General features: G+C 42.7%; 2 protein-coding genes across 2 annotated transcripts; one reads left to right on the plus strand and one right to left on the minus strand.

Moving 5' to 3' along the window:
* Positions 1-1260: 1260 nt before the first annotated feature.
* sult5a1 (sulfotransferase family 5A, member 1) lies at positions 1261-4937 on the minus strand. Its single transcript, XM_035417221.1, has 6 exons — positions 4706-4937; positions 3034-3242; positions 2451-2577; positions 2236-2333; positions 1870-2050; positions 1261-1651 (listed from the first exon to the last, which is right to left on the minus strand). The coding sequence occupies exons 1-6, from the start codon at positions 4842-4844 to the stop codon at positions 1467-1469; spliced, it is 939 nt and encodes a 312-aa protein (XP_035273112.1). The 5' UTR covers positions 4845-4937; the 3' UTR covers positions 1261-1466.
* Positions 4938-13290: 8353 nt separating this feature from the next.
* dpep1 (dipeptidase 1) lies at positions 13291-22100 on the plus strand. Its single transcript, XM_035419522.1, has 10 exons — positions 13291-13415; positions 14090-14216; positions 14764-14896; positions 15418-15568; positions 16344-16413; positions 17996-18172; positions 19735-19819; positions 19908-19983; positions 20582-20717; positions 21343-22100. Exons 1-10 carry the CDS (start codon positions 13291-13293, stop codon positions 21514-21516), a joined length of 1254 nt encoding a protein of 417 aa, XP_035275413.1. The 3' UTR covers positions 21517-22100.
* Positions 22101-22496: the final 396 nt, after the last annotated feature.

Below are 22496 nucleotides of genomic sequence, written 5' to 3' on the forward strand. Positions count from 1 at the left end.
GACAGCTTCTTCTATGAAATATTAAAATAAATGTTTTCATGAGTTGAGTAATACGCCTTGGGGATGACAAGGTATTGGCTTAATGTTTACATTATTACATTATTTTGATTATTTTCAAATATTTTTCAAATGTACCTGACTCTCAAACACTAGTAAAGCAAAACTAGGTTAAGGTTGCTTAAATAAAAAGGAATTAAAATTTTTTAAAACGTAGGCAACATTCGAGAGAATGGAGCCATATAATAAATGTATGTCGGTGGGGATGGTATGGTGGTATAATCCATAAAAGTATATCCACAACTTCTGGGCCATGCAAATACTACACAAATTGACTCAAAAGTTAAAACAGAGTCAATCTTTTTTACCCCAATAAAAATACAAAACCGTTGCTCCTTCACCTCAGCCCCTTCTTACAACAAGCCCTCAATTTTAAGTGGGGGTTGAGGGGTTAAACCAGCATAGCAAAAGTAGCTAGCTAGTGTTCATTCTAGCAATTGACTGATAGACAAGGAAACTTTCCTGACTAGCTACAAAAGTGCTCAAAAATACAACTGACTGCACTCACCTGTTATGCCTTGCTTTTTAACATTAGAGAGCTGCTCAATGTGTCAGTTAAACAATTCAAATACTGTTGTCAGGATTCTGCCTTTATTTCTGTTTTTCCTTTGTTTTGCTGGCGGCACTTCGGTTTTGTGTTTCAGTTCTTTCTCCCTCTTTGGTGTTTAATTGCATTATTGTTTTAAATTATTTAATCAGTGCTTTTGTTCGTGTCTTGTTTTCCTTTCCTTCTCTGGTTTGAGAAGTGTCTTGTTGCCTTCGTGTCTATTTGAGTTCTTTGTTTCCCTGACTCGGGTGCTGGTTCCTTGTGTTTCCGCCTGTGAATATCTGCCTGTGAGTTCTGCCCTGCCCTGTTTTTGGATTTTTAAATTTTCTTCTGTTTTCTGTTCTCAGGTATTTTCGTATTTTTGAGAGTTGCCCTGTGTGGCCTCGTTTTTGGTTTCCTGGTTTTTGCCCCCTGTTTTGGAGTCTTTGTTTGAACTTTCCTTTTGAGTTTCCTGTGTTTTACACTCCTGGGACCTAACCCCCGCCTCCTCTGATAGCTGTATATTAATTTCACAGTTAAAAATGTCATATTTATTAAATTCAACGTGTTTTTAAATTCTATTTTTTTAAAATCTTATTTATTACATACTTACAGTCAAACAGTCATAAATAGTCAATATGTGACAAAATGTAAAATTAAAATTACAAGTAGGTGTGTTTTATCATTTTATCAAACATTTACTGGACCATATTTCAACAGAGAATAAACGACAGCATACAAAATTATACAAGTATTATAGAAGGTATTTTACAAAAAATATAATGAAAAAAACTAGGAGAAAAATACAATAAAAAAATTATTTGCTGTTTTACATGGATGCAAACAGAAACAAAATGGTGGAAAGTGAGATGCAGCAGGAGGATCAGGCTACTGAGAGGACGGGTTTCTCCGCGGTTGTCCTTGTTTCCAGGGGCTCAACAGGCACAAAGTCCCCCAGACACTCCCACACAAACCTCAGCTGTGAACTCTGCATCTCGGACTCAAAGACTTGGTCAAAACGCTGGCTTTGCTCCTCCGTGAACATGTTCTTCCAGTCCCCAATTTTACCTGAAATTCACACACACAGAGATGTTCATGAGTTGGACAGGTTCTGTGGGGCTTCTTTTTAGAAGAAAAACAAGAACATCTTCATCTTTACACAAGCTTAAAAAAAACTCTTAAAGACAAGAAACACTGTACCACCCAGAATTTGCACCTGAAGTCTTCTGGTCACAGACCCAGTTACCTGAGCACTTCTCCCCAAGGCAAACAGAGCGCTGCCTCACCTTTTCTCATGAACTGGCCCTTGCTGTGGTCCATGATCTCATCTGGAATCTGAGTGTAGTTGACCATGGCGTTCTCCTTCATTCTGCTGAAAGTGCAGTGCCTCTGGGTGCTGTTTAACTCTTCCGCCTGCAGGGGGCACTGTAGGAAAGCACTGATCCTCTCCAGCGAGCCTCTCAGGTCCTTTGCAGGAAAAAACAACAACAACAAAAAAACAAAGAGCATTTTACACTGTCCCGTGTTATATAAATACATCTCAAGTCAAGGATATGTTCCACAGTCAAAGCTAAGCTCTGTCTCCCAAGGCTACCTGTTCTGAAAGAAGACCCATATAGAAACTGTAAGTGTGTACTACTGAAATGTCTCACCTGCCACATGTCCTCATAGGTAATGTAAAAAAAGTTCAAATTGTCTTCTGCTTGACTGGTCCATCCTCTCACGTGATCAAACCAAGACCCATAATGCACTGCAGAAGAGACGTGAGTGTTAAGCTCAAATTCCTTGGGTTTTATCTCAGCACAGAGTGAATCACCAGGAATCAAAAACTACGTCACACAAAACATTTAGAAATGAGTCCACCTACGCGTTCCATCCAGGAAGTTATTGAGAAACTCGTCAAAGGTGCCGGGTTGGGGAAGGAAGTTGGCCATTTTGTGGAAGTAGTAATATGACACAGCGACATCCTTTGGGTTTCTGGCCACGTAGATTATCTGAGAAAGGAGAAATAGTGTTGAACACACAAAATAAATAAATAAATGAATACATAAATAAATACATAAATAAATAAAATAAAAGGGCATTCCTAAGGTTTTACGAGTCTTTTTATGACTCTGTGACTCTTTCACCCAAAATATACCAAGCACTGCAAGGCTATACAGCTGTACTGCTCTATTTACATTGTCATGCCATCATTGCATCACAGATCCACACAAGATGTGGCAATTTACTGTATAACTACCACACAATTGCAGGGATCACAGTATTGCCAAGCATGTGTAAACCAGTCACCACTTCTTTTTTTTAAATCTCCAAAGTATGCAAGGAATGAAATGTATAAATGCAAGCATATTCAGACCCTTTGAGCTTAGCAGGGGCACGGAGGAGAATATGATTCAGATGAGTTCTGCTCATCCACAGGGGTCTCCTGTCCTGGTGCGGGGTCTCACCTTGGCCTTGGAGCCCTGGAGGGCGGGGGCCAGCAGGTGGTAAGGCAGGTGGGTGGTGATGATTCGGGGTCCCTGGGAGCCCTTCAGCACCTCGGGGCAGTAGTACTGTTCCAGCCAGGGGGCACGGGCCCAGTTGGGTACAGTCTGAGCCAGGGTAGCATCCCCCCGGTTCATCAGCAATGTAAGGGCCTGCTGCATCCAGGTTGTCCCTGCACACACACACACACACACACAGGACGAGAGAGAAACGTTTGATGACCAGAATCCAATAACCTCTTATTGATTTTGAATTACCTAGCTGCCTTTATTATGAAATAGCACGCATTCACATTTTCAATTTCTGAAAAGTACCAAAAAAGGTAATATATGATGGAAACGTTTTTATCTTTGCACATTAGCACAATGTTCGCACAACACCAAGTGGTACAATATTATTTATTTCATCCCTCTACTGCATGGATAAAGGGATGTGTATGTTTTTATACCAGCATTCTTTCCTTTTTGGGGATGTCTAACTCTTATGTGAAGTGGATTGCAAGTCCTTATTTTCCTTCTGCATACTTTGGTACGCAGCCATGGTAACTGTGTTGTATGACTTATTTAAAAGACACAGTTTCACTTATATCCTTCCTGGTGTAAACACCTCACAGCTAGACCGATGAGGGTTTGTAGCTGGAGCGGAAGGCGCCGGGTGTTTTCCCTTGGCTGGTGTGATTCAAAACCGGAGATGTTGGCCTGCTCATCCAGAGGAAGTCCGAGTAACCTATTGTTTTATCACAAGGCTCTCGGGTCCTTTGAAGTACAGGATGAGTCCCAGCATGCAGGCTCGTTCAAATGCCAGCCTTTTCTGGGTCCCAGTTTGACTCCCCTCTTACACTGGTGACAAGAAGTGTCCATTATACCCTACAGTACTGAAAGCATTCAACCTTATATTAAATAATAGTACCAATTAACCTCAACCGTCTCTGCCTCTACTGTGACACAGCATGTCAACCTATTCATGTACACAACACAGTGTGAAGAAAAAAAAACGTTGTATTTTTTGCACAGAGGGAGATCATTTTAAGACGCGTCTTCATATTCGCTTTTTCATCACAGAGAGAGAAAGAGACTTGAAAGCAGGAAGATGTAATTTCGGGGCACTCTGTGAAGAGAGACATCAGAGAGTATGAAAGAGAGAGAGGACCTGACTTCGCTTCAAAAGGCAGTTTTTTTTTTAACCGCACAGGTGAAATCTATACACATTTATGACTTTTTCACATGGGAAAAACAACCAAAATGACACTTTTTATCACATTCAGCAGCCAATCCCTCTCTTACTCATCAGCATCCAATGTGATGTCATTACTTTTTGCGCTGTTTACAAGAATTATTTTTTTTCTTCCAGGTCATTCTCCATTTAGCTTGTCTGTAAAGGCAACCTCTGGTTATTTGTCATCTTGACTGCGCGAGAAACAGGACGGGACCTGCACGTCACGACTCACACACAGCCAGCTCCCTGCTGAACAGTCTCTGGGAAGATCAAGTGCTGACCGACATAAAATAATCCGACTCTTTTGAAAATTCTGGAAAGGAAAGGGCAGAGCACCCGACGACTTGAGAATGGTCTCAACCGGCTCCCTCCTTTTTTTCTTTTTTCTTTTTTTTTTTTTTTTAACCACCCGTGACTTACCGGATTTGGGGTAGGTGACGACGAGTGTGTCTGTGTCCTGGAACTGGAAGTCCGTGGCATAGCGCAGGGACTCCTGGGTGTGCAGGTGCCCAGGAAAGGTGATCTGGCGGAAGGTCTCGGTGACATCCAGTCTGGCCATGGCTGATGGCGCGGCAAGCTCGCAGGGGGAGGAAACTGTGGTTAAAAGAGGAATGGCCTAAGGTTTAAATACGATGAAGAGGATGTGGGTGTTTTCATGGGGCCACCCCGTGCCCTTTAGATGCATGCGTGCGTGTGTGTGTGTGCGTGTGTGTGTGCACGCCTCCACAGGCAAATTTTTCTCATAAATACAATAAAGTATTCAGTCTCTGACAGTAATTCCCCTAAAATAATTTTCATTGTTTCCTTTCAGTAGAATTCAGTGGGAATTCACTTTTACAGTAAGGGCACAACACGGCTCATTTTACACAAATAAACATATTTTTGACCTTGGAGTGACATTATCCACCCAGTCATCACTAAGCCATTCTTACAAAGTTATTTGTCTCCCCAACAACGGAAAGCCTTTAGCATACTTCAGTTTAACAAATAGCATACTTTACAATAGTTTCCAACAGTCTGTTAGCATTATCAATAGTCCCATGAAATATAAAAAATGTCGGCATAGAAATTGTGAACCATTGTATTGTGATGAAAGATCAGGTTTCTTTTGTGCATTTTATCCCTACAGAGGATGCTATACAACGCTTCATTTTTATTTGACACTTTTATCATTTCTATATGTATGCTTGCATAGGGTCTCTGCATAATTATTATTCCAATGACAATAAAACTGGAGTTCAGTCTGTCTGAAGGGAGTGAAATCACGGGACATTTAGAAAGGGATGAGTTCATGGCTAATTTTACAATGGCTACGTGTCGATTTATAGGAAGTATAAAAGTTAAAAATATGGCCATTGTGGCGACCCTCTGCTGTCTGCACTCTCCTTCCTTCCTCTATGACGGACGACTCAATATGGTTTTTCCTGCTAAAGATAACATCCTTTACTGACTGCTACCAAGCGGCCAAAACCAGACTTCGTTTTTGAAGCTCATTTCCTGGTGTTGTAGTTCCTGGTTGCTCACTAGCGCCACTACGGATGGCTCCAGTATAGGTGTTTTCATATCCGGTTTCCATGTAAGTCTACGGTACAAATGCGATCAAAATACAAAGTCAATAATTTTTTCTCACAAGAACAAATAGTCATAATAGGTGTATTTTATTCGTCTTATGACTGTCCATGGGTCGATTTCATGATTTATTGCGTCATTTGGGCACAGTGCCAATATTTGTTCTGGACCAATGAGGTACAGCTTGCGTCACTTCCGGATTACTGCGGAGGACTGAGCTACAGTAGGGGGTACAATCTGTGGTTACTGGGTGGGAGGTGGCGTCTCTTGGCCTTGACATTGCGGCTCCGACCACGGTCCACCTGTGCGAAGTCAGAAAATGCAGGCATCCCATTTTGTAGTGGTTTCATTATAGCGTGTGCTATTTACAGCTGCACAGACGACCATAAAATAATCCTCCTCTGAAGTTTTGCGGTAGCCAAGTCATTTTTACTATTTCCTTTAGCCCACTTAACCAAATAATTAGTTGGCAGAAAGCGTAATCAGCTAACGCTTATTTGCTATATGTGGTAGTCCAGTAGCCTATGCTAAAACAGTTCGCAACTTCGGCTACCAAGCCATTTGACTGGCTAGCTAACCCTAACCGGCAAATATTCCATCTGTCAAACGTGTTTGACGGCTTGTCAGTCGTGTACATTCTGTAAATGTCTACCTGGGCTATGCTGCACGAATGTGACAAAGCTAGAAGCTAGCAAGAAAATAATAATAATTAGAAATTCAATGTACATTATTTTTGTCTTTATGCAACAGGTGGAAAATTTGCTCTTCAAAGTGCGTTGTCATATTTACACGCCTGTAAATCAGTTATTAAAATACTTGGTAGATTTGTTAATCACCGCTGACAGTGTTAATTTTTATTTGGTAAAAAGTGACTTGCTGGGTGACGCTAGCTGACCGATCGTTCGCAAGTAAACACCACAAACGGCGATGGAGTAGTAGCAGTTAATGGCTGACTGTGGCGAAAACCTACAACGATAACTTGCTTGGTTAACAGCAGGTCTACCAGACAGTTATATGAAAATTAGCCTAGTCAAATCACCAGTAGTCTACACATCTCTGATTGATTGACCATCAGTGCAGTCGATGTTCTTCCCCTGTAGTTCATATTGCTAATGCATGAGCTAACCACGGATAGCTTACCTAGCTCACTGGCAAGCTGATATGCTAGCTAAGCATATTCGTTTTGCCGAGAAACATAAATTGAAGATAACTGAACATAATTGTATTATTAATGTCATACATATAACGTGATTACATGACACAGTAGGCCCTACAGTCACGGATGGAAATTAAACTCCGTAAACATTTGATAATATATTTTAAAACATAACGGCAGACAGTCAGCTAGCCTCAAGTTCGTTCTGCAATCGTTCGTTCAGGTTGATGGGCTTTTCCGCACCGGACTGTCAATCACATTGTAAAAATCACAAGACCGCTTAACTCTATGGTTTTGGCTCCAAATCGAGAACATGGCCGCGCCCGCCATTGAGCTTCAAAACGTGTTTTACAGACCCACGGAGAGGCAATGGGTGACGTCACAGTAGCTTTGTCCATATTTTTTACAGTCTCTGACTCCTACTTATTGAACCATCACCACCCACACTACTGACCTACGTCACACACCCTACACACCTCATGTATTTTTAAAGTATTTTTGTGTTCTTTTGTTAATAAATATTCTTGATTGCAACTGCTTCCTGTGTGTCTCCCACTTATGTTGTGGCTACCCCTCGCAGTCATAACACCATTAAAAAGCATGCTATCATCCTAAGGCTGTGCCCACCCATCAGCAGAGATTTTCCATCTTCCATGTACACACCCAGGACTTAATTATATGTTTGACATGATGTCAACATGTTTTGAGTTTCTGTCCTGGCTGGTTTCAGCTACAATTTACGTTTCCACATAAGACGCTCGCTCAGCAGGGTGAGTCATGTCAAGGTCCATGACAAAAGGTTTCTTCTCCCACTCTGGATTCAAACCTGTGTTGACAAAAGACACTTTTTGCTTCAGTCCAAATAATGCCACATAGAAAGTATTTTTGTCGCACACAAAAAGCGCCTGTACAAGATCCTGGCCAGAGAGCTGGTGAGGCCCTCCAACATTATAAATAAATCAAGCCTGTGCCTCTTGAAGTACAGCTTCATCAAGAACTTATCAAGACCTCATCAGGAGAACACGTTTGGCCAGTGAATGCATCACTCAGGAGAATGACGTCAGCTGCTGTTGCTGGGTGGAAGTCAGATGTTGCGGCTGTGAAGTTCATTTCCAGGATTCTAGATTTAGCCAAAGAGAACGTAAAACCCAGTGCTCACGCAGCTGAAGTGTGCACTCTGATACAGGAGGGAGAGCGGAGCGTCTCCAAACCCAAATGGAAATCCAAGACGTGGAAATGTAGGGAATTTCCTTAAATGACATATATAGACAAAAGAGAAAATGCCACATATTAAATCCATATAGAGTCCCTGTATATGAAATGTATGAAATATTGGAACATTTTCATATACGTATGCAAGTCATTGTTATATGTTATTCATCCATCCATCCATCTATTATCTATATCCGCTTATCCTGAGCAGGGTCATGGGGGGTGCTGGAGCCTATCCCAGCGTGCATTGGGGGAGAGGCAGGAATACACTCTGGACAGGTCACACACACCATTCACACCTATGGGCAATTTAGAGTCTCCAAATAGCCTGTCTGCATGTCTTTGGACTGTGGGAGGAAACCCACGCCGAGATTTTAGCCCAGAACCTCCTTGCTGTGAGGTGACAGTGCTACCCACTGCACCACCGTGAAATGCACATATATAACAATATATAAAAAGGAATCATTTATTATTACTTTTCTGTTTGAGAACCTATCTGAACTTAAAATTATCTCAAGCGCCTGTCTGAAATAAAAACCACTATCAATCAACCCACAGGCCAGACCTTGAGCTAGACGGGAAGTCAAATTGTGGACAGAGTGTGAATTCACAAGAATGTCATTCGACACCCTTCAATTTCCCGGTTATCTTCTCATCTGCTTTATCTCTGACGCCATAGATTAAATGCCAGTGTATTTAATAGGTGTGAGACGTCACAGCAGCAACTTGAAACAAGAATAGGCAGCTTATATTTGTGTCTACAGTACCTCTCTGTCTGTGCTCAGATGAGAGGTGAATAAGTCTCCACCCATTTTGGAGCTCAACAGCCGGTCATGAAAAGCTGGACGATTGTGTGTGATCACGAGCACTGTAATGTTGAACGAGTGGGAAAGAGAGTGAATGTGTGTGTGATGCATCTCACTGCAGATAATGTTGATGTGAGTACAGTGTGATAGACACACACACACACACACACACACACTGATCACACAACCCACAGGTACTGTAGATCTATCGCTTACTGCAGGGGTAATTCCACACAATGTGATGAAGGCAGAAGTGGGGCATAATGTTTGTCGGTGTGACTAGAGCAAACAGACAGAAATTACAAGAAAAGTTTATCATTGAATGCCATTGTGGTTTTATTCTGGGTTTTCCCACACGGAAACTTGATATGTTTTAATCTCTACACAGGTCAACTCTACCGGAAAATGTTATTATGGGTTTTTTTTTTTTGGTTTGTTTCTTTCACTATCTCAGAAAAACACTAGTTTGTGGTTGGAGACGCTTTCCTCTAGCTCATAGCATTGTGCATAAACACAGATGCATTTGGATAAGCACGTGAGCATAATGTGTCAGGTTTTTGAAATAGGAAAGGCCTCTGCGACGGAAAAGGTCCGCTTTGCTTTGAGTTTTCAAGGGTAAGCTGAAGTAAGCCCTCCTGAAATACCACATTTCTGTTATCAACCACATTGAGCTACACTAAGTTAAATGTGAATTTGAGAGGCGGCAAAACATAGCCTTTACATTTTGTTATATTCAGGAGGTTTAAACATTGCCTATGCTTATTAAAATTCAATATGGTAAAAGCACATCCCCTATAGTCATTATGGAATTGTGTTTTTAGATATTATGTTGCCTGCTCATTAGGTTAAGGTTAAGATATAAATCCAAATTTTTTGGATATTGTGGTTATTGTGACCACACGCTTGGCACAAAAAGCCTATTCTGCCTTCGAAACCATTTGGTCAATGCCCGACAACCCCAATTGTACGTGCTGAAGCTTGGTTGGGCAACAACTGCTCGGCCAATCAGAGACCTGGAGGTCATTTTCCATTGCAGTCGTTTTGCAGATACTCCTATCCAGAGTAATCCGTAAGAGAACAGAAGTGCATTCAGCTGATCAATACAAGCAAGAGTGTCAGACCTGTTCAATAACATTCCCAAAGTAGTGATTGCTAATGTAACATCACTAAAGCATTAATTAAAGGTTAATCATGCTGACCAAGAACCAAAGTACAAATCCTGAATACTTGCTGATTACTTCCATAAGAAGCTGTTAAGAGCTTAATAACTCAAATTCATACATAAGATAGGAGTGCTTGGGAGTGGGGATGGGAGACAGAGAACACTGATTATCTGTTACATATAAATAAGCAATCAATTAATTAGCTACATGCAGTCATGTTAAATTCATATGATAAAACCTGTTTGCACTGTAAAGGTGTCATTGTCCCACATAAAAGTGTATTCAGTCATGATATACTGAAAATAAGAAAATCCTCATTTTCAACAACATTTTATGAATTTGGCAGAAGAAAAGACTTTCTCGGCAGCAAGAGGCATAGAGCCAAGCTGTTTTTCCCTTTATCAAGATTGCCGCACATTGCACCCCACCCATTAGATAAGACTGAGACTGAGATAAGGCCTTTTCTGTGGCACTGTTCGGCCATTCTCAGCCATTGGAAGCTTCAAAGTGCACGGCCAGCATAGCCTGGAGATAAGACAGATCAGGAACTGCGGGAATGGCCACGGAAGGTGTGAATCTGTGTGTCTGAGTGTGAATGTGGGTCTACGTTTGTGTTTGTATGTCAGAGGGGTGTCCATCCCCCCTCCTCTCATTCACTAGATAATATATACATTTTTTTTTTTTTTTTAGTTGGGCAAACTTCATTTTCGTTTGACCTCATCTTTAGAGTATTATATTACAAGCATTTAGCAGATGCTCTTATCCAGAGCAACTTACTCACCTCTTTTACATTTATATTACATCCAATTTATACAGCTGAATATATTCTGAAGCAATGCAGGTTAAGTAGGCTATCTTGCTCAAAGGTACAACATCAATCGAACTGATGACCTTTCGGTTACAAGCCCAGTTCCTTATTACCCACTATACTACACTGCCAGTAGACATGAATATTTGGTTGTGAGTTGTGCGTTTTGATAAAGGTTGATCCAACAGTTTGCTCTGCCTATCAGTGAATTTGGCGATTTAATTGATAACTGATATCTTTGATAATAATTACAAAATTAAATCAAATAAATATATTTTATATTGGATGTTGTTGGATAAGAGGGTGTTTTAAAGTTACAATCTCGAAGATTTCCGTTTCGTTCTCTTTGGCGGTACCAATGGCGAGAAGCAGTAACTGCAGGTGTGTTTTTGGACCTCACTTCCCATAGATCCAACCGGATCCAACCAGTGTTGCCTGTGTGACGTCAGCCACGTCAACTATAACACTTACTTTATACTGAATAAAAAATGGTTGTTGTAAAAGTAACGTTATGTACATACTCATTCACTGTTTAACATTAGGCTAACTTAAGCTGTCTTTACACTGCCGAGCCGGGTTAAAATGCTGTAGCAGACCTGGGGTAGAATTTGTGATGATCAATTTCCACAAACGTTCTTTATCCACTTTTTGCCCGGTATGAACATCTTTACACTGCAGAGAAGAATTCGCGGGATTCGCTGTGGCTCGTGCAATTATATATCTCGTCCACAATAAGCAGTTTTTTTCGTGAATGATTGTTGTGTGATATTTTTGAAACAACTGCCTTGCAAAATGTCACCCCTGGTGTTTCTGGTTTTGCTAGCTAAACTGTTCCAGTATAAATCTGAGCTGGGTATTAAATTAGCAATTAGAACAAGAAGAATAAAACTAAAACAAAGGAGATTTCATCAATAAAATTGCATCAAGGCTGAAGGAACATATGAGGAAGCGTAATAAAATAATAAGAACGCTAATCCATGCCGTATGCTTTTATTTAGTTTTCTCCGGCTTGATATCTTTACACAGAAATCAGATCCGGCTCTGCTCCACCTATACCCCTCCTTTATTCCGATCATTATAATATACTGATGAACTTGATGGCAATGTAAATAACGGTAACGTTAAGGCCAGTTCAGATCAATGATTCACAACGAGACAAAACGGTTTTAGAATGTTGCAGAGAAAACTGCAGAGGTGTGAACTGGTTAGTTGCAGAGCGTCTGAAGCCTTTACCTTGTCAAATCGCCAAGTGCAGTTTTAGAACGTTCAGACGTCTTGGAATTTTGCAAGTTGCATCCAGTCTCGTTGCGAATCACTGATTTGAACTAGCCTTTAGGTAGCTACATTGCAACGTTGGAAGTGAACAAGGTAGCATTGCATTCGAGAGACGGTTTGCGAGACGTGTACTGGGCCGTAGCGTTAGCTAGCGTTTTTTTTCTAATTGTTAGCTGACATTAGATTGCGTTAATTACATTAGCTAGCTAGCTAACGCAACGTTACCTGATATGAGAGATGGATACTGTGCGCAACGTTGTCTGAACTAATGTTGCTTGTCTTGACATGGTCCGGTAGCTAGCGTTATCTGCAAATAGCTATGCAATTTAGTAACGTTACATTGTCATCAGATGTAATACGAAATCTACATCAACAAATAATATGACCTCTCATGTTACACAAAAACTTTTTAAGGTTCCATAACCCCCCCCCCCCCCCAGTTGAAGAGCGAGCCTGTTGTGTTAGCTTCGCCTATCCTCTCTGGCGGACCAACCACTGATGTGTGATGGAAAACGCGTCACTAACTATGCACCGCTTGTGATTTTTCCCCGGCAATGTCGCCACAGACACCCAGTTCTTTAATCATAAATAATAATAATAATATAAATTAATATAATAATAGGCTCAATCACCATTGTGTTACCTAATTCGGCGACAGATAGTGACTTAACAGACATTTATTTTAATTAAAATCTTCGAGATTATTACTTTAATTGCTGACGCAATTGTGTTCGGTATTCAGAGTGCTGGACGTCAAACTCCTGACTCAGACTCTCGTGAAGGAAAAAGGTTGGATGCGTTTGGAAATACATTATCCATTAACTTGGCATATGATGAGCTGAAAGTTTACGACAGGCCGATGATGTCCAATATAGTTGTTTTTTGTTTTTTTGAGAACACACACCTGACAGAGAAGGACAAAGGGAACACTGCTGGGAAAGCAAAAGATAGACAGAGAGAGGGTGGACTCTCCGAGAGGCACGAGAAGACAGGGACAGCTCCTGTTCGGCGCAAGAATGGCGGACATGTTGCGATGCCTGGCGCTGCTGGTTGCGTTCTGCTCTGTCCCTCCGCGGGCCGCTGCGGACCCTCTCAGAGACAGAGCGCTGGAGCTGATGGCCGAAACGCCTTTGATTGACGGGTAAGAAAGATACACGCTCTCCAGCATTTATGTTCAGCGCCTCACCTCATCAGCTCACCTGCTTACCAGAAGGATTTAATACATTTTTTTACCTTAATTTTTTTTTTTTTTAAACCCGGTGTGGCCTGATAGCAGTATTCGAGCGCGGGAAAGAAACACTGATCAAATGTTGGGGTCTAGTTTTATCATATCATGTGGTGGGAGTTTATCATATCATGTGGTCCTGAATTTCGATATGGAGCCTTTGATTGTTAAAGAAAAAATTTCTCCCACCACATGTTAAATGTGACTCATATCCATGTGCTTGGGAATACACATCTTGTGTTCTGTGTGCAAAGCTAGCCTGTCGAAACCCTGTATGTTCAACTGTATGGGGAAAATACGTGACTCATGGGTTTGTTTTGTGTTGAGGAACACTGGAGTCATTATCTATGCCTTTAAAGGCGTATGTGTGTATACAACTGCATTGTATTTCGTATGAAAGGTTAGGGACTGTGAACTCCCCCTCGGAATAGAGTATGATGCCAGAAGTGGGTTTAGCAGACCAGCCCCACCCACGGCCCATATTCAAGTCATGCAATTCTAGAATTATCGGTTGCTTCATTGAAACAGTGGATTTAAATTATTAGTTGCCAATTTGGTAAAGTAATGGCCTCTTTGTCCAAACTCCGCAGACACAATGACTTGCCCTGGCAGATGAAGACGCTGTTCAACAACCAGCTGAATACCGTGGACCTGAACACCCTCGCAAACACGCACACCAACATTCCCAAAATAAGAGAGGGTCGTCTGGCAGGACAGGTACATATACACACACACACACACACACACACACCCAAACAGGCACACACACACACACACACACACACACAAACAGGCACACGCACACACACACATACACACAAACAGGCACACACGTGCACACACACACACATACAAACAGGCACACACACACACACATATACACATACACACACAGACAGACAGACACACACACACACACACACACATGCAGACAGACACACACACACACACACATGCAGACAGACAGACAGACAGACAGGCAGACAGACAGACATGTTGCAACACTCACTCACTCAAGTTTGTCGCCTAGCAACCTGGCCGCAGACTCACACCAGCATCCTAAATATATATTTCTGTTGCAGCTGTTTCTTTCTTTCATGGGTAAACATGGGTACAGCAAGTTCCTTTTTCTTGCTGTCGATACTGGCCAGCAAAAGAATGAATCTTAGCACAAATGCCATGTATGTGAACATCTCCAAAAATATAAACATCTTCCAAATCTGTCCATTCAGCATTAAACTGATACTTTCCCCCTCTCCCACAGTTCTGGGCAGCCTATGTACCATGTGGAACGCAGTACAAGGATGCTGTTCGGCAGACACTAGACCAGATTGACCTTATCCACAGAATGTGCCAGAAATACCCAGAATCCTTCATGTTTGCCTCCAGCAGCCAAGGTAAGGACGGGGAGGCAGGAGCTCCTGCTGTCAATCACAGCTGTCCAGCAAACTGTAAGAGAGATTTTATTCTCTTTCACACTGGTGTGTTCATGCTGAACTTCTTGTCTTCAGGACCAGTAGTTTTGTGCAGTTTTGTGAACTCCTACTGGGGAGTTTTCTTTGTTTCCTTGGTTTCTTTTTTTTTTTAGGCTTAAGGTTTTACTCCTGTTTTTTTGCTGGAAAACGTCTTTGTGACAGTGTCTCTGTAAAAGCACTGTTCAAATAAAACTGATTTGAACTGAATTGTAGATACTGTGTCCCACTAAAATGTAAGGTAAATGTTTGAACAACACTGTACAGGCGACCACGTCATATAATGTTCTGCTGTGCTGACTTACCTTGCATTAAATCGTAACTGTAATGTTTGTCTTTTATGCTGCCAAGTTCCCCTTTTTATGGGATGCTCCATTGGGCAATGAATATTTATAAATGTGATTGAATCTAATGACTGCACCACTGTCTACTGTCGTGTCCCACAGACATTGTAGAAGCCTTTAAGCAGAACCGGACAGCCAGCCTGATAGGGGTGGAGGGCGGGCACTCCATCGACAGCAGTTTGGGGACCCTGCGTACCATGTACCAGCTGGGAGTGCGCTACCTCACCCTCACGCACAGCTGCAACACGCCCTGGTGAGGGCGGGGCATCATGCCCGTCCCGTCATGCCCTCAACGCACTCTCCGTATCCAGGCAATAGCATTCCTGACCTTCTTAGTGAGCTGGGTGAGGGGGATAGAGAGAGGGGGGGGGGGGGGGGGAGGGAGAGGGAGGGAGAGAGAGAGAGAGAGAGGGGGAGAGCGCACACACTCACATGCACACACACATGCGCACCAAGTCCAAGTTTATTGCTGTTACAGTCCCAAAAAACCCCTGCCTTTCCACATTAAATAATTTACATCATTTGCGGGTTTAAATTATCTCTGATTACAAATGTACATTAGTGCATCTCTGATAATAGTTCTGAGTCACAATAGTTCTATTATATAAATACAGAATACAGAAATATTATGAGAATGAAGTAAGAGAAAAAACAATAATTTTTCTTCAGCCTCAATAGCTATTGGGTATTAAGGCTGCTGGGTTGACCAATGGCATGCACGTATCCAAAACTCGTGTGTTGTTGTGAGCAAATAGTGAATTGCGCGTTTAAAATGTACTCTAGCCAGTGCTCGTGACGATGATCTCTGAATAACAGTGAAATTGAGCTTCAAAGTGCACGTGGCTTTTGATTTCCCAGGTATGAGGATCTGAAAAAAACTAGGATCTGACTATTCTTCATAATCCATTATTTTGTGTGTTTGTGGGGGGGTGGGGGGGATTAAAGAATAAAACATAATTTATGATTTGGGTGTGCCTCAAGCATTGACCTTTGGCTCTGCGTTGTGTTTTTTATTTTCTTGGTTTCAGGGCAGATAACTGGTTGGTCGATACGCCATCAGAATCCCCCGAGCACAATGGCTTGTCTGACTTCGGAGTGGTGAGTTGGACAGAACAGAGGAAGTGCCCCAGTTCATAAAGAACTGTTTCATTTTAAAGGTTAAATATGTTAAATCCGGGGATTTTGAATTATTATTTTTTTTCTCACAGAACATAATACAGCTATCAGTACATTCCACATTGCGTGGATCTCACACATCAGGAGGATTATACTCACATTTTGATTGTGAACATTTGGGTGAACGCCGAGCTACAACAAAATCAATGAGTGATAGTTTAAAGTCAACAATTACCACAAAAGCTTTTATTTATTTATTTATTTATTTATTTATTTATTTATTTGTGTGTGTGTGTGACCTTATTTGTGGCATAGTTGATCTCATTAGATCGTAATTTGTAGGAAACTCTGAGTTTCCACGGGGACACTCCTGCAATGCCTTCTAAATAACCCAAGAGCCATAGTAACAGAGCCGTCTCTGACCTCAGCTCAGCATTGTAGCATTTTGAAGCCACTCTGCTGTTGTTTACGTTAATAAATAAAGAACTCAGGTCTCTCTCTTAGCCATCCAGCTAAGCCACTTTAGTAATTCAGTGGCATGCCCCTCAGCCCAGAACAGAATCCACACGGTCACAGTGATGGTAAGGTCAGGTATAATCATCCATGATGTATCATAGCAAAGGAGAACTTCGTTCAGCACACAGTAAAAGGTTCAGTGTTAAATCAACTCCTTACAGAGTACATGCGGTCTCTATTGGACTCATATGTACTACTGCTGTAAGATTTGAATTAACACTGAACACTTCATTAACACTGAACACTTCACTAACACTGAACACTTTATTAACACTGAACACTATTAACACTGAACACTGTATTAACACTGAACACTTTATTAACACTAAACACTATATTAACACTGAACACTGTATTAACACTGAACACTATTAACACTGAACACTGTATTAACACTGAACACTTTATTAACACTAAACACTATATTAACACTGAACACTGTATTAACACTGAACACTTTATTAACACTGAACACTATATTAACACTGAACACTATATTAACACTGAACACTTCATTAACACTGAACACTATATTAACACTGAACACTTTATTAACACTGAACACCTTATTGGGCGGGGCGCTACCTGCCTCGCCGTGCAGGGCTCCTCTGTTCAGTCAGGCAGCTGCAGTCTGTCTGCGGCAGCAGTGCTGGAAGGACAGCCCCCTCTGCCGCAGTGGCTGCGCAGCTCCGCTGGTGGACTGCAGAGTGAAGCGGGGTGAAAAGAAAAGGAGGTTACGCGACAACTTTAAACTTTTAAAAGATGGGAAGAGTGAGTGTTCATGAACTGGAGCGACTGCATGCTATAAAAGAACTCTGACTTGTTATTTTTTCATTGACTACTTGCTGTCCACCGCACAAACACTAATCAGTGCAATTCAATGATTCATTCATGACACAGAGATCCACCAGGTTTTCGGATTCAAGAACACTCTATTCTCCCATGGTGAGCGTTTGAGTCAGAGGTGTGTGCTGGCAGACTATCTAATACCCCCCCCCCCCCCCCGCCCCCCCCATCTCTCCCCGCATCCCTCCACTCTCATCCCCAGCAAGTGATACAGGAAATGAATCGGATAGGGATGATGGTGGACCTGGCGCACGTGTCAGAGAAGGTGATGGACCAAGTGCTGAACCAATCCCGCGCCCCGGTCATCTTCAGCCACTCCTCCGCCTACACGCTGTGCCAGCACAAGAGGAACGTCCCAGACCGTATCCTCAAAAAAGTGGTGAGTGGGTTGGTTGCTGGGGGTGGGGGGGATGGTGGTGGGGGGGGGGGGGGGGTAGGGGATAGGGGGTTTGGTTGCTGGGGGTGGAGGGGTAGGTGGTAGTAGGTTGGTTCCGGGAAGTGGGGGTGGGGAGATAGGGAGTAGTGGGTTGGTTGTTGGGGGTAGGGGCGGGGGTGGCATGTGGGTGGAGGAGAGAATAGGTAATCCCCTCTTTGAGACCTGAACAGTCCAAAAGCTTAATTACATTCACAGCTGCTCACCAACCATGGGAATTTTGCACAGCCAGCAGAATAGAAGGTTTGGTGTTTTCCAAGATCCTTCTGCCAAATCCCCAGAGGAATTTTCAGACCACAGCCCTAGTTCAGCACTTTCGAAAAAAACAAATCATTAATAATTAGCTTACTTCAACCTCATTTAACATTTAGAGCTAATTTAGTTACTTTATTATTAGTTGAACATTTGAAGGAACGAGTCAATAGGAAAAGTAACAGCAGGAAAAGTTCTTAGCTGGACAGCTTTTACAGGGCTGATTTAATAAACAGCCCTGGGTTTGGTATTGTTATTTTTAAAAAATGAATTTAAAAAAAAGTACCTGGTGATTTTTCCAAAAAGAACTGGTTCGAAAATGTTTTGCTCTTTTTAGTTCTACCTGGTTGACCACGTCAACATGTGCAGTTCATGTACTGTTAACATCCTGTTAAGAACAATGCCAGGTAGACATTTTTTGACAGCATTTTATAGCTCAACACTTAAAGGGACACGTTTGAGCTGAGAAAAGTATTGTGAAATCCTTTACTTGGGACTGCGGTGTCATATATTGTCATGAATGATCCACCAGTTAAACCCACATAAAACAGAAAATTGTACCATGATGTGAACAGACAGCTAAATATAAAGTCATAAAAAGATAGGGCGGCCTGACAAGGCAAGGTATAATTCAAGTGAGCAATATGTGGCAGCTGATGTGCATGGTGTGGTCTTCAAAGGAAATGAATAACATTCTTTTTTTTAAAGGACAACAGACATGCCAACTTCCTTTCTTTTTTTCTTTTTTTTTTGGGGGGGGGGGGGGGCGGGGGGGTTATACAAACAGGTAGAAAGCAGGGCGGGTAACAGAAGGGAGGATAGCTCATAAGGCGGTTTGTTTAGAACGAAAGGTTTCGTTTGGAGTATGCTGGCGCCATGACCCCCGCCCTCACGGGGCGATTCGGCTGCTGCTTGAGAGCTGGCTGCCGCTCGGTCCGTATCATGTCCAGCCAAAGACCACACATTTCTGCAGTGACAAAATGTGTCCTTTGATAGATATGTGCCATTAGATGTTGTCAATAAATGTTTTTTTTTTTTCTTGTTCTAACCACTTAAAGAGCCTTTCAATACCTCTCAGTTTAAACATTTCAAACCTTAGACACTGCTTTAGGCACAGTCTGTTATTTCACAACAATACGCAATAATGTTGGTTCCCTTAGACGGTCTGTTATTTGATTGAGAATGGGTGAGTGAAAATCAACCTTATTGATTAAATCCTTTTTTTTTTTTTGGTTTGTTTCATGATTTCCTTCTAGCGAGACAAAAAAGGGATCGTCATGGTGAACTTCTATAACGACTACGTCACATGCAGCGAGACAGCCAACCTCTCACAAGTTGCAGGTCGGTAGCAACCAGGAAGAACTGTCAAAGGGCCACTGTGCTCTCCCTACTGAAGACTTCACTCCTCCTTTTCCTGCTTTGTACTCAGATCACTTCGACCACATCAAGAATGTGGCCGGTCCCAGTGTCATTGGCTTTGGAGGAGATTACGATGGAGTGACCAGGTGAGAACACAGGAATGTGAGGGTTTGGTCAGTCCACTAGTCCACAAGCAGTGGCCAACAGTTCAAGAGTCACAGCCAGCGTCAGTGTAAGAACTGCAGCGCCAAACTGATGTGACAGGTTGCCATCGCTCAAGGCCAAATCACCTCCAGGGAGCATGGAAGCTCAAAGGGCTCTTTCCAAATTGCGTATTTTACCTCCTTGCCTCCTTTCCTCGCTCCTTAGCTCCACCCATCGGAGAGAGGACGCAAGGAAAAGAGGCGAGGATGGAGGAATCGAGGAAAGTGCGTATTAGGCAAAATGGAACGTCCTTACAGGTGTGGAAGAAGGGGAGAGGCGTATCCACAGGTCAATCGCACATTCCAAAAAAAAAACCCCCCACAAAGGATGCTCCTCGCTCCCAGCTCCGTCGAGGAGCACTTAATGGGAAGAAATGTCCTTAAAGATGGCGGACTTTGATTCATTTCCAGGTCAGCCTAGAACCGAGGAGACAAGAACGGATAAAATAACCGATTGGAAAGGGCCCATAGCTGCATGACAAACTCTGACCCCCCTGACTCTTGACCCAGGACCTCTGACCCCGCACATGTTATTTCCCAGAGTGCCCCAGGGGCTGGAGGACGTCTCTAAGTACCCAGACCTGGTGGCGGAGCTGCTGCGGCGGGGGTGGAATGACAGTGAAGTTAAAGCCGCCCTGGGAGAGAACCTGCTCAGGGTCTTTAGAGAGGTGGAAAAGGTGAGAGTGCATTGTCACCTCGTCCCCGTGCTCACCCACGCATGCACACACAGGCATGCAAGCACACATGCGCACACACCCACCCACGCATGCACGCACACACACACAGGCATGCAAGCACACATGCGCACACACCCACCCACGCATGCACGCACACACACACAGGCATGCAAGCACACAGGCACACACGCATGCACATACACATGCACACATACACGTGCACACACACAGGCATGCAGGCACACATGCACAGGCACACACGCATGCACACACACATGCACACACACAGGCATAAACGCATGCATATACACACACATGCACGCACACATAGGGGAACGTGTGTCATAGTGCACAATCCACATGGCAATATTATTTTACAACCACAAGCTGCACTTCAGACGGATGCTCAAGGCTTATTTTTAAACCTTTATTTCACCAGGAAAATGCCACTGAGATCAAAATCTTATTTTGCAAGGTCATAGTTTTTGCTTTTCTCACATCAACACATTTGCCATTTCACTAGCAGTACAGCAAACTGCAAAAACAGTCAAGAACCTGTCCTGAAAACTCTATTTGGGACGTGACCGCAGACTGATTTTGGTTTTGTGCGCTTCCTCCCGGACAGGTGCGGGACTCGCTGAACGGCAGCTGGCCGGACGACGTGCCCGTCCCGCTCGAGCAGGTGCAGAACCCCTGCAGAACCAGCTACGGCTACGCCCCGGCAGCCAGCGGCGCGGTCGCGGCGTCTCTAGGGCCGGTGCTCCTGAGCCTGGCGGTGCTGCTGCCCCGCTGCTACTAGCCGCCGCGGACGCTAATCGAGATTGCAGCTGCAGGGCCTGTTAGTCTTATCCCGACCGCCCCCCCTTCCCGATTAACTGGACTGCCCTGCCCTCCTGGTCTGGGTTAACTGGACTCCTGCTGCTGAACAAGGCCACACTCACTGCTCTCCTGGTCTCTTTATTAATGCCCTGCAGCCTGATTCACTTGAATAATTAGTGCAAATAAAAGTGCAACAAGGGAAAGAATTTTAATGTAATGAATTCACTAGAAAGCGATCCTAATTTGATCCTTTTATTCAGACAAATTCATCAATCTGAAAGGGAGACGTTTTTCTCGCTTCATAAAATATAATTAAGTCCACATCTTTATTTAGTTTGTATTGGATTTGTGAATTTGCTTTGTTTCTGTGAAATTATTGTTTTTTTTTTCGTCACATTTTTACTATATGAAGCCAGTTGGATGCTAATGGGTGTTTTTTTTTTTCATTTTGTGAGTGAGTCTATCAATTATGTATAATTTTGGCTGTGACACCATATGTTTGGTCTTTTTGGAAGACAGATTGGAACCTTATTGATGAATAAAGAACAAAATCTGTCTAAATTATGCTATTTTAATGATATGGATGATATTATGACATGATGTTCTGGGAAATTATTGCTGACTCTTAATGAATCACTCAGATATCTGCTCTATATTTCCCACGTATTTTTGGTAATGCAGTGTATACATACAATGTCTGTAGGGCCATAGATCAATCTGGAATCCCAAGTCTATGCTCATCAGTAAATCAAATCAAAAACCAATTCCGTCCCCAGGGAACTGTAGCCTTCATTTTGGATAGTTTTTAGAGCACCGCCCAATGGGAGAATGCATGAGACTGAAAGGCTTTTTGGTAAATGGACTGCATTTATATAGCGCTTTTATCCAAAGCGCTTTAAAATTGATGCCTCTCATTCACCCACTCACACACCAATGGTGAAAGGCTGCCTTGCAAGGTAC

The sequence above is a fragment of the Anguilla anguilla genome, chromosome 5 (assembly GCF_013347855.1).
Source record: "Anguilla anguilla isolate fAngAng1 chromosome 5, fAngAng1.pri, whole genome shotgun sequence".
Lineage (NCBI taxonomy): Eukaryota > Metazoa > Chordata > Actinopteri > Anguilliformes > Anguillidae > Anguilla > Anguilla anguilla.

Bases quoted from the DNA above. Each gene is read 5' to 3' on its own strand.
- sult5a1 (XM_035417221.1), bottom strand. From the start codon at position 4,844: ATGGCCAGACTGGATGTCACCGAGACCTTCCGCCAGATCACCTTTCCT. The intron at 3,243-4,705 runs GTAAGTCACGGG...GTGTGTGTGCAG, and splicing joins CGTCACCTACCCCAAATCCG to GGACAACCTGGATGCAGCAG. The intron at 2,578-3,033 runs GTGAGACCCCGC...CTCCTTTCTCAG, and splicing joins TCCAGGGCTCCAAGGCCAAG to ATAATCTACGTGGCCAGAAA.
- dpep1 (XM_035419522.1), top strand. From the start codon at position 13,291: ATGGCGGACATGTTGCGATGCCTGGCGCTGCTGGTTGCGTTCTGCTCT. The intron at 13,416-14,089 runs GTAAGAAAGATA...CAAACTCCGCAG, and splicing joins GAAACGCCTTTGATTGACGG to ACACAATGACTTGCCCTGGC. The intron at 20,718-21,342 runs GTGAGAGTGCAT...CCTCCCGGACAG, and splicing joins TCTTTAGAGAGGTGGAAAAG to GTGCGGGACTCGCTGAACGG.